The sequence below is a fragment of the Alligator sinensis genome, unplaced genomic scaffold (genome assembly GCF_000455745.1).
Source record: "Alligator sinensis unplaced genomic scaffold, ASM45574v1 scaffold243_1, whole genome shotgun sequence".
NCBI lineage: Eukaryota > Metazoa > Chordata > Crocodylia > Alligatoridae > Alligator > Alligator sinensis.
This window is the reverse complement of record NW_005841841.1, coordinates 4,324,062-4,336,386: the sequence shown is the minus strand read 5'-3', so window position 1 is coordinate 4,336,386 and position 12,325 is coordinate 4,324,062. Positions and strand designations below refer to the sequence as shown.

General features: G+C 39.7%; 1 protein-coding gene across 1 annotated transcript in view; it reads left to right on the top strand.

Moving 5' to 3' along the window:
* Positions 1-3,660, top strand: part of XK (X-linked Kx blood group) — a 21,046-nt gene extending 17,386 nt beyond the window's left edge. Inside the window, 1 exon segment of the mRNA XM_006015673.2 lies at positions 2,524-3,660. Within this exon segment, the coding sequence (XP_006015735.1) occupies positions 2,524-3,350 (827 nt within the window). The 3' untranslated portion in view covers positions 3,351-3,660.
* Positions 3,661-12,325: the final 8,665 nt, after the last annotated feature.

The window sequence follows — 12,325 nt, the reverse complement described above, 5'->3', positions numbered from 1 at the left end:
AGGGAAAATCCTGTTAATAGGTTACTTAAAGATCCTAGAATATTTCTTCTCTTTCAAAGTCATGCTCAGATATGAATTGCGTCTCATAGAAGAAACTCATTATCGTGATTAAATAGTTATAAGAAAGATGTGAATTAGTAATGAAACATAAACTAATTGAAGTCTGCAGATACAACTGGTTGCTAAGCACTACATTTAAATAATTGACATTACCAAAAAGAGAAAACTCAATCTAATTTATCTGATACAATATAAAGTTCTGTAGCGTGACCAAGTAGCTTAATTTCTTCAAACTACAAAAATGACTGAATATTTTTTACTTTAGTTAACTATTTTGCAACTGCAACACTCCTTTTAATGAAAAAAGGCAAAAACTAAGATAAAAAATTGCCAACCTGTGTGCCTAAAATTAGCCTCCAAAATCTAGTTTTGATCACTTAAATAAAACTGGTATGATTTTTCTGTCAACAGAGCTGTACATGCCCTGCATTTCTAAAAGTCAAGACACTTATGTTTCGGTGCCTGCTTATAAGAGTTTTTGTTATAGGCACCCAGGTTTGAAAACGTTTTCCTAAATTATTTTACTCAACTGGTACATATTTTCTTAATGTAGAGCTTCTATATTCCCAATATTCAGCTAACAGAGCACTTTAGAAAATGGTATTTTGTAGTAACAAAAAGCTATTATTCCTATTTGAAACAGCAGTGCCTTCAGATATAATATGACAATGAACAGTGACTTCAGATAGTATATGTCAATGCATAACTTGAGCCTCCATTTCCTTTCACTATGAGAGGTAGCACTTTGCTGTTACATATGTCACAAAACTTTGCAAAGAGAGTGAGCAATCTCACTGAAGGTGACAAACATAGTTAGGTGCCTAACTCCCAGTGACATGGATTATATTAATTGGAGAGAGGCATCTTAATATCTTGGAATATCTGAGCCTTAGTTTTTTAGTATCTCATCTATAAAATTAAGATAATATCAATTCCCTATCTTGTGGGGTTCTGTCAGAATAAATACATCAAAGACTGTGAAGTACTCTGATGTTTGGTGATGTCGGTAAGGTGAGTGCCAAAATCAGATAATGCACAACCAACCAACCTTGGGAAAAAACCTTTTATCTTTCTTTTCCTTGCTTAAATGGGCACAATAATAGCTTTCCATATCTTTGAAAGAGCGAAGTATTAGTGCAACATATTATTTTGTTAAAATAGATACATGGGATTTTTTTAAAAAAACAAATGCCACAGGCTTTTTTACAATTTGCAACTAGATAAAAGTGGTATCACACATAAATTGTTTTGAACTGTGATTTTTAACAACAATATCAGATTATAGCTAGCTGATGATAACTGATGGGTAGCTGATTCTACAACTGAAGTGCATTACTGCTGAAATCCCATGATCCAAGCATCATCCCAAAATAACCTTTTCACACTAGATGCAATGACAAGGTGTGGACACAGGAATGCTTGTAGCCCTTTCAAAAAGGGACCATTTCAATAGGGCAGCAGCTGATACCTTCTAATTCCTAGATGACACATAAGCGTTGACAGTGGAGGGGCACAACTCCACACCACCACAGCTACCACACTGCTGCCGGGCACTGACTCAGGCCCAGCTGCAGCCCTGCACCTCACTGTCGGCACAGAAATCGGCAGCGGGGTGCATATGCCCTCCCCTTCCCCCTTCCCCCATGACCTCCCCACATGTTGCCTGTGCTCTAATTGTTATGAACAGATGAGCTGAGAATGATTCAAATATAGCAAAAGGTGTCCAACTTTAACACTCCTTCATTCAGAGCTAAGGTTGGAGGGGTTTTGTTAGGTTTTAATCATACTCAGCTTGTTCATACATAACAATTAGAATATACCAGCTACTGCCCTTTTAAAATGTTTCCCCTTTGAAAGGGCTTCAAGTGTTCATGTATCCACACCCAGCAATGGCCTGTGATTGCATGGCCACACAGTGCAGTGAGTTGGGTCTTTTGTAAACTAGGATAGGATAAAAATATTTTTTAAATCCTTTCATAAATAGAGTAAAAATACATTAGGTTTTAGCTGCCACCTTATTCTTAGCGTGCAGGTTTTTTAAGGTTAAGGACTCCCTCTATATGAACAAGTTAGCATGTTTTAAATGCAACACTTAGACTCCATTTTCCCTCTAAGGAATATGGTGGGGACAGGACATAGGTTTCTTTGTCTTTTCTGCTTTCACTACATCCCCCAGTTCTGGGGCTAATTGTTACTTCTTTGCAGAATCTTAAAATAGACTCAGAAACTTCAACTTTTGCTGGTAAAAACAGCTCCATGAAGGGCATTCTATGCATTTTGGGTTGCCAGAGAGCAATGAATTCTGGCGATGTCCTCACTGGTGACAGGGCGGGCCTAAGAGTGGATGGTATAAATGGCTACTTTTAGGTACCACTACCCAAGGAGTCTCATGTAGAAAGAGAATCATTTGCTGCTTTGTAATCTACTAAAACAGAAAGTACTGATTGTCTTTTCTTTTGCCAGGTATCTTCATGACCCTTTCCCTGCTATCAATTGTATATGGAGCTTTACGGTGCAACATCTTGGCCATTAAGATTAAGTATGACGACTATGACATCAATGTGAAACCTGCAGCCTACCTCTGCATATTTCTGTGGAGAAGTTTTGAGATTGCTACTCGGGTTGTAGTTCTGGTCCTTTTCAGCTCAGTCCTTCAGATCTGGACCCTCCCTGTGGTGCTCGTGAACTTTTTTGGCTTTTTCTTTTACCCCTGGATTCTTTTTTGGAAAAGCAAATCCCCTTTTCCTGAAAATATAGAGAAAGCTTTGACCAGGGTCGGCACCACCATTGTATTGTGCCTTCTTACCTTCTTGTATGCTGGCATTAATATGTTCTGCTGGTCAGCAGTACAGCTGAAGCTAAATGATCCTGACTTAATTAACAAATCACAGAATTGGTACAGACTGGCGGTATACTATGTGCTAAGATTCATTGAGAATGCTTTCCTCCTGTTAATGTGGTATCTCTATAAAACAGACATCTACCTATATATCTGTGCCCCCTTATTAGTCTTGCAGTTGTTAATTGGCTATTGCATGGCCATCCTGTTCATGCTTGTATTCTACCAGTTTTGTCACCCATGCAAAAAACTGTTTTCATCTAGTATTTCAGAAGGTTTGCTCCGCTGTTTCAAGTTACTCTGCTTTCCTTGCAAGCCATCTAAGTGCAGCACACCAACAGAGAAGGCAGAGTTGAAATCGCCAGATAATACTGATGATGCATAGAACTGTTACAAGACAAACGAGTCTCAGAATGGGAATCCTCATCAAAGTGTTTCTTCCAATGCCTAGTGTGGCTAGTTGTAAGCAGGCATTGCTGGAAACTATTGCACTGTTACACAAAGCGCAATGTGTGTTGGATGTCGAGCTTTGTTGGTCTCTTTGGTAGGTACAGTACTACAGGGTTACTTTGATATGCGTACCCATATCACAGACTTGACGTCCAAATGTATGTGTACAACAAACTACTATTTGTAGATTTGTACTGCAGAGTGGTCTCACACAGAGATTATCATTGGCTTATTTTGAAATCATTATAGAAGACATGTTTAAATCCTAGTAAAATGAATTCATGCTAGTCTAGTTTATTTAGGAAATATGAGGAGAATGGAAAGACATGGGAAATACTGGTTTTTCATAGAGCATTACTTCAGCAGACCATGCTAGTACGGAATCTAAGTGTAGTCTTTGACTGCATTCTGACTAGATAATAAGATGTGATCCATTGTGCACATGTACTGTGAACTTTTATTGTAAAAATGTATTGTGAACTTTATTTTTGAAGTAATGACAACTGTTATTTTTTTACATCCTGACCATCTTTATCTTTGTGACGCTGAAGTCAGACTGCTACCACGTATTCTAAATGATGTTCCTTAAGAAGTAAGGTTACTTACAGTTAATACAGAATACAGAAACATGATTATTACTGAGAACAGGTAGAGAAGATTAGGCATTTGTACTGTTGTAGTCTCTGAATTTTCTGGATTTTTTTGGTGCAAGGTTGAAGTTTAAAGTATCAGCTATAACGTCTAAAGTCTTGTATGGCCTCAGTACAATGTATATTGCCAAACTTCAGGCAACCTACAATAAGTCTAGGACCATCTTTTTCTACTATATCAGGCAGAGCTGGATTTCTAGATCCATGAGTTATATGGAGGCAGAAAAGACTTGGTCTCTCCCATTTGACTCATGTTATATTTGGGTTACTAAACACTGGCATTTTGGAATAACCTGCCCTATTGATCTCAAAGGTGCCACAGATTTGGAACCTTTCCCAAAAAGTGTTAAGAAACACCATATTTTCTCACATACAACACATTCTTTTCCAAAAAAACATTTTGGCAGATGGATTTCCAAGAAATAGAATTTAGTAGGATTATTGGAAAAAGAGGGGTAATTAAAAAAAGTGATATATTTACTGCAATCCTGAAGTACGTGTGAACAGTTTATTCATATTTGATGTTTGTTCAGTGCCTTGTGTTTGTCTTTTGCCTAACACATTGTGGGTGCTACTGGGAACAAGTAATAATAGAAAACCATTAGCTAGACCCCCTTTTAGTATTGAATGATAGTGTTCTATTCTCCTTTCATGAGAACAGGAAGCTCCCTGAAAGAAAGGATAAGTGTATCAGGAATGTCACAAGATGGAAAGAGAGAGAAGTGTGGAATGTTGCACATGCAATGCTGCCAGAGTGTAAGGTCCTTTTATTACTGCACACTCTAAATGAATATCTTTATACTGCAAGCTAACTCCAGCTTGTTGTTGTTTCAGTCAGTGTGTGTGTGATATCTATATTACCCCCACACACATATACACACACACAAACACACATATACACACATAATTATGCAGTACCTCATTGTATTATAAGGTGGGGTAGTACAAAGCGGTTTTTTGGCATGACTTCGGCATGGGAACATCACTTGCATGTGGGAGGTGACACAGCTCTGTTTATTAGTCCACATCTGCAGGGAGATTTATAATGCTGGGATAAATCCCTGTGCATACTTCAGTATTTCTATGTATAAGAAAATGCATCATATATAGAAGATTCTTAAAAATTGAAGGTATAAATTGGAATTAATTAAAACAGTTTGGATTCATCAGGTAGAGGCAATATCAAAACCAGTGTCAGCATAGGTCCCCATGACTTCTAAAACCTTTCTTATCCTATAAATCCCATGTCTTATAGAAGATAGATGATGATGCAGTTGTGATTTTACCGTTTGGGGACAGCGGTATTTCTACAAATCCCAAATCCAAGGGCCCAGCGCACATGTGCAGTCAGTATTGTTTAATTTCACCTACAAACAGTAAAGTCAGTGTTATATGCTTTTTTGTGGAAACTGTTCCATATTATATACTGTTTTTATACTGATCTATTGAAGTTCATGTGTTGGCCACTAAGTACATCAAATAATTATTGTTGTGACCATTATGCATACATTGAGGTGCAGTTTTGATAGGTTTTGCCTTAGCTATGCAAAAGTAGCCAGTTATATTTGGAATAATGACTCAAACACTTCATCCTCATAAATGCCATTGACTAAGGTTGCCTCAAAACAACAAACCTATATCAGACCACATGACTGCTGCCTATGTTTCATCTAGCTATACTGCTGTTGCCAATGGGATGAGGAGCTTGCGAATAAATTACAGAAGCAAGGTCCTTTGGAGTGTTGCAGTAAGTGATTTTGAGAATAGTTGAGTCACTTCCCCCCCCGCCCCCCCACATCACCCTAAACCATAGATCTGGCAGAGGTGTGGGACTGTTGTGAGGTATTAAAGGCCTGTAGTGGCTAGGGAGCCACAGGAAATTCTGGCTTCAGTACTGACTATTGCTGATCCAAAAATATTAAGAGTAAACCTGTGGCTTAATTAGTATTAATGTAGAGCATGAATAAAGATAGCCATTCACCCATTGGCTGCACTGAGAATGGACAGCAGTAACTATTAAGAGTGTGTGTGTGTCTGAGTGTGCATGCACATGCGCGCTCACACACACCTGTTCACAGCTTTATTTTTCTCTATGAAACACCAAGGCATAAGGGATCAGTGAAAAGGTATAGGGCTAATCTTACTGATCTGTATTAATTTACTTAGTCCTTTTTCACATGAAGTCAAGATCTTCATGTTCTTTAAGTATTATTCATGGAAATAAAAGAGTTTCCAGGACCAGAATTTACAAGCCTTATCATGTATTTTTGAAACAAAACAAAAAATATAATTAAAATTTTAATACATAAAATTATGCGTGTCCCAGTCCCATTGCTTGGGACAGAACTTTCAGAAACCCAAATTTAACATAATGTCATATTTTATTAGTCACCAAAGAAATGTTTTACCAGTATCTAATGGGATCTAGTTAGATACAACTGTAATCTGTGCTGGGTTATCTAGATGCTATACTTAAAATATATACAAGGTAATCAGTCATCTTATTTTGACAGTGTATAAAATAGAAAATGATTAAGAGAGTCTATGATATGTAGAGTTGCTTAGTAAGTGAGTTACTAGTATAAGAAAATGTTAGGCAAATGAGGAAGATAAGTTCAATTGCAGACTATTACACAGTGGGCACACTGACACTTGCTATTAATTTGGAGTAGGATTACTGCGCAGTAAAATATATCACAATAAGCCTTTCTGGAAGCCTGTCTACACGCTCCTTCTTGGGAGCAGATTTGCTTCCAAGGGGAGCAGCCCAGTTCAGAGCTGCTCCTGCCCTGCTCCATCACCCTGCAGCAGCTGGGGCGGAGTTCCATACTCCCCCTGGCTCTAGCCTGGGGACTGGCAAGGAGTATGGGGCTGGTCTCAGTGGGCATGGGGCCACAAGAGCTCTGCCAGCTGCAGCAGCAGCTGTCTCCTGGTGCCATACACATTGGGAAGGGATTTGATGTGCACGGGGCTGGGAGACAGCTGCCTCTGCAATGGACAGGGTTCTCCTGGCCCCGTGCCCATTGAGACACACAGCTGTCAGCCAGCCCCCTGCTGGGCAGGGCTTCTGTGTCCAGCAGGGGGTTGCTAGGAGCTGTCTCGGGTGTGGGGCAACTGACAGCAAGCCTCCTGCCAGGCAGGGGTGGGCATGGGCTCGCCAGCAGCTGCCCTGCTTGGCATGGAACTGGCTACTGTGGGGAGCAGGTGAGAACTGGACTCCCAGCCCCCGCCCACTCCCTGGAGCAGCCAGCTCCATGCTGCACAGAGCTGCTCCAGGGAACAGGCAAGGGCTAGATTCCCAATCCCTATACCACTCCCTGGAGCAGCCAACTCTGCGCTACGTAAACATGCTCCTGCTTGCCCTGGGAGCTGGAACAGGGGGCAGAGCGTTCCCCAGTCCTGGCGCTAATTGGCTCCCAGTTCCTGGGGGGATCCGGGAAGCTGAGCAGCACCAGGATGAAGGAGAGAACTCCCTGTCCTCTGTGGCTTTCTGCTGGCTAGGCATCTACAAGAGTGTTACTGCACAGTATCTACTGCGCAGTTAGTTTACTACCTGTATTTAGAGGTAGTTGCTAACTGCTCAGTATTTACTGCACAGTAAATGTGCACACGTATAGACGGCAAGTAAAGCATCTTGTATAGTGATATACAACACCCAGTGTTGACAACTCTTAAGGTTTTATCACAATGATCTCTTATATTTTCTTTACCACCTTCCTCCAGAGGCTGACTTAAGTGTTTGTATGGGAATCTCAGTTTTTGTGGTTTAAAAAAAAAATCAGTTTCTCACTGTCCTGTTTGTAAAGAAGAGTTCAAAAATGTAATCCTTAGTCTCAGAATCTAGAAAGTAAAGGTAAATATCTGATATATACACACACACACACACACACACACACATTTTAAATGCCATTATTTTAAGACAATTTGATGATATTTAACTCCTGACACAGGATTGCCACGTGTTTGGGATTGGCAAGATTAATTATATTTTTAAATATTAATTCCCCCTCCTCCCCCCCCCCCAAACCTAACAGCTTTTTCCCCATAAACCTACCAGTAGCTACTAACTCATGGACACCTAAACCAATAAGTAATAATCATAGGCAGCGGTAACAAGTGTATTGGTATAAAATAACATTGATATAAGCAGTTATGATGCAACTATGGAATCTACGTGATTCTGTGGTGATACAAGTGCAGCAAAACCCTTTCAGCTTTAGTCCTGCTTCATTTGGGATAAAAGTTAGGATAATTTAGCTAACTTGTATGACTACAGGATAATACACACATAACAGTTCAGTCATAACAGCTGATGCATATTCCTGAGCTACAGCTGCCCCTCTGCTTTGAAAGCGACTAAAAAGTATATTTGTCCACATGCAGTGTATTTTCTTTAACTTACTGTGTTATTCTAATTGCTTACATAGCAAATGAAACAATGTTCTGAACTCAAAATATGCGAGGATTTAAAGAGGAACAGAGTTTCCTAACGTTTTGTTCTAAAATGCAGTTGAGTCTAATCCTTCTCTTTGTATGCACCCAAGAACTTCCATTGAAATTTGTGCATATCTCAATTTGGCACAAGTAAGAGACTGGATTCCTGAGAGGTTAAGAGATGGAAAAACAGAAGGTATTAGAGCCACGTGACATCTATCTTAGTATACTCTCTTAGTAAAAATACAATATTTTGCAGGTTCACCTCAAATATTTGTCCATCTTTCCAAAATGAAAAGCATTTTGTTCAGAAAGACAGTTTGCTAAGTGTTCATCTTGTCACCATGAAAATGTGTTACTGCCGGCAGAAATGGAAATATTTTGCCCTTTCTTTAGATAGCAAGATCTTCTGAAAATGTCAGCTCTTGCATAGGGATGCAGTATGTACTTGCAGGGTCTTAATTCCAGCCAGTATTAAAGTGCATTACCAGTAGGAGCAAATTAGGAGAATACCAAATGTGGCCTATTGAGGTTCAAAAAAAAAAGGAACATTGTTGCATGGCCAAGCCAAGGAATATGGCAACAATTATTACTCAGAGTTTTGTGCATGTATAGTCTAAAGGGAGCCCTGACGGAACAAAAGGGAAAACGAGTAATGTGCGTCTGAGATGTAACATAAAAACAATGACTAAACATATTAATGTATGTGTTTATACTAACTATCTTCACAGATTCACACTTGCTGAGACTGCCCAGAATTCTTACAAGTAATGAGTTAATCTGGCATGCCTAAAATTTTGCATGCCTGCCATGAAACATTTCGGAAGAGTCTGAAATTCATAAAGTGCTGAGCATCCACTCTGTGAAAATCAGACTTCTCAAAATCAGCTCCAGAAAAATCAAGCCAACCAAAATCATCAGTGAGTCTTGAAAAATCTTTTCCCTAGAGTACTGCTCCTTATATTCTCCAAGTAGAACATTCAGGCCCAAAGTAAGATGTATGACTTTAGAACTGGGAACAAGTGGTCTGGCTCACTGAAAAGCAGAGCTGTATTTTGACACACTTGTGTCAGCTCCTTTCATGCAGTGCCTGATTTAAACATTGGCTGCAGACCCTCATTTTAATTAGCATTTAAATCCATATAGCATAATTTAGCTGAAAAAGTGACACACAATACATGTTACTTTTTTGTATTAGTGTTTGAAAATTCCATTTTCAGATATTTGTTCCACATTTGGCTAACCTCTCCTGTCAGCACACAACTTGAGTCATCCACTGATGTTACTTCCAGCAAAACGATGAGGGATATAGTTGACAATCAGACAGCAAAGTCAAAGGTAATCAAAGTGTGGATGAATTCAATTGGACGGCAGCAGCCTTGTGAACTGCAGGGTAAGCAGGAAATGAGGAGTTCAGCCTCTCGTCAACGGACACTTGTATTATATTCGTGTCATGGTTATGTATGCGTTCTGTTCTTGTAAACAGGCTGTCAGTATTTTGTTCCAAGTGGTGCCAAACACAGTAATAAACAAATACATAGACATATGCTTGTATTTGCTGCTGTTCTGAAGTCTCTGCCCTTAATAAATTCGGTTTTGTTTTTATGCGTTTCTTTCTTTGTCCCCCTCCCCCCCCCCAACTCTTGTATGTTTCATGCGTGACAGAGGCCAATTTAGAATTTAGAAGAAGTTAGAAATGGAATAACACAGATTAGTTTCTTCTGAGGTTGTTTTGTGGATCCAAAGGGTCACTCACCATTGTGGCTGCACACGTGAAATTTATGGAGTTTTGCAGAAGTCTTTGAATATGGTTGAAGATATGTACAGATGGGTAAGATGGCTCTATTCAGATCTTTAGAGGGGAAGGAAGGCATTACAAAGCAACTGGAAAAGGGATTTTTCCTGGTACCAACATCAAGCATTCAGAGATTACAGTGATTAAAACTACAAAGGGGTATAGATTTTTTTCATCTGTAGCTGTACTATAATTTGGGTCAAATAAATGCCTGCTGGAATCATAGATTTATTTGGAACACTGAATTTGTATTAACCGCTTGAAAGACACAAGCATACTGCAGTGCTCAAACTAAACATTGATGCATGGGCTAACAAAACATTAAAACTAAGCCAGTCCAGAACTGTGCTGTGACATGCTTTCTATACCATGAGTTCATCTAAGTGTCATTCCTTAGTCTTGATGCTGTGGTCTCTTGGCAACTCATATCAACCCTTGCAAATGTCAAGGTAATTTTGGATACCATTTGACAGTGGTTTGAAAGCTAATATATAGTAATATTGATGCAAAGTATGGCCAAAGTTGTCAAATGCAACCAGTGATTTTGCATGCCTCCTGGAGCAGAACTTGGCCTCCGAGGGCAGCCATGACACCCCCTAGTTGTCACTCTACTCCTGCCCCGACTCCAGGTCCTAGGGGCATCCTCCCTTCTTTCTTGCCTGTCATGCCTTGATGTAATTGTTCTTAGTGTGAAAGGGAGGCTGCCCAAGGGTCCCAGAGTGAGCCCAGTCCTTGAGCACTCAGTCATGGCCTTCATGGCCTTATTTTTGCTTCAGGGCACTAGCCATCTTTTGGGCCATTTGTGGCATCTGTCCACACCTCAAGCCATGCCTATGCCTTGCAAATGTTACCCTAGATCAGGGGCAGGCAGCTGTTTCAGGTGGAGGGATGCTTAATGAGTCTAGTCTAGTTTTCTTACACTCTGCCTTTTTCTGGTCCACTGACTCTAAATAGGTAATGCAAAATGGAACAGCATTGACATGAGGGACTGAGAGGGCAGTAGCTTGCTGGTCAGGACACAGGTCTGGTAGATGTGGGTTTGAACCGCCACAGGCAAAGGAGGGAATTGAATCCAGGTCTCCCACATCCTGCATGAGGGATCAAACTGTTGAAGTTTATAACATAAAAGGGGAGGTACCTTCTCAATACAAAACTATTGAGCCTAATTTAACTGAATTCCTCAAACAGAACTGGCAATGTAACACGTAGCTTGTGAACCCTAATAGGGCTGAGGCCCGAGTTAGAAGCTCAGCTTCTCAGTGCAGAGATTAACTCATTGCTTCTTGTCCTAACCACAGTATCTAAGGAGGACAATTCTTCCATCTTCTTTTTTATGGCAACCTTTGAAAAATATAATACTTCTTAAGCTACACTTTCATCTTTTTTTCTCCCAGCTCCTTCCACCTCAGGTAGCTTGCTTCCCAAACCCCTAATTCCCTTTGTGGTTATCCTTTGTATCTTCTCCAGTTTGTCTATAGCCTTCTTAAAATGCAGAGTCCAGAGTTGGATTAGTACTTTAGTTGGGGCCTAATCAGTACTGAACAGAGTGCTACTATTACTACCCGCACTTTGGTATATATCTGTTAGCCCAGTGCAAGAAGCATTTTCATCTTTTTACCTTTTTTTTTTTGCAACAGTAAATAAACCAATCTGCATTCACTGTCCCCACAAAGTGAAAAAGAGAAAACAACAAGCACAAGCAGAGAAAGTAAGCTTGCTTTATTAAAACAAACCCATATTAATAATCCATGTTGTGCTAAAAAGTCAAGCATTGTTCTAAAGGAGAAGTACCAAGTGAAGAATCTCCCTTCTCTCTCAGATGTTTTTACCTACTACTGATATACAAGCTTTAATTAAGGTAATTATCAAGGAAAACAATTAGAGTTTAAAATGCAATTTCATTTTAGTATGTTAATTTTTCTAGTATGCTTCACTGCTTCCTCTGTGTAGTCAATCAGTCAATCACCTCTATTGTGTTTATGGGTTATTTCCCCCACACAGCTACAAAGGAAAGATTTTAGAAATCTGTGACTGCAAATTCATAAACATTTTGCAGGACACTGCAACAGTGTCTTTCCTCTTGTCTAGTATTACAGT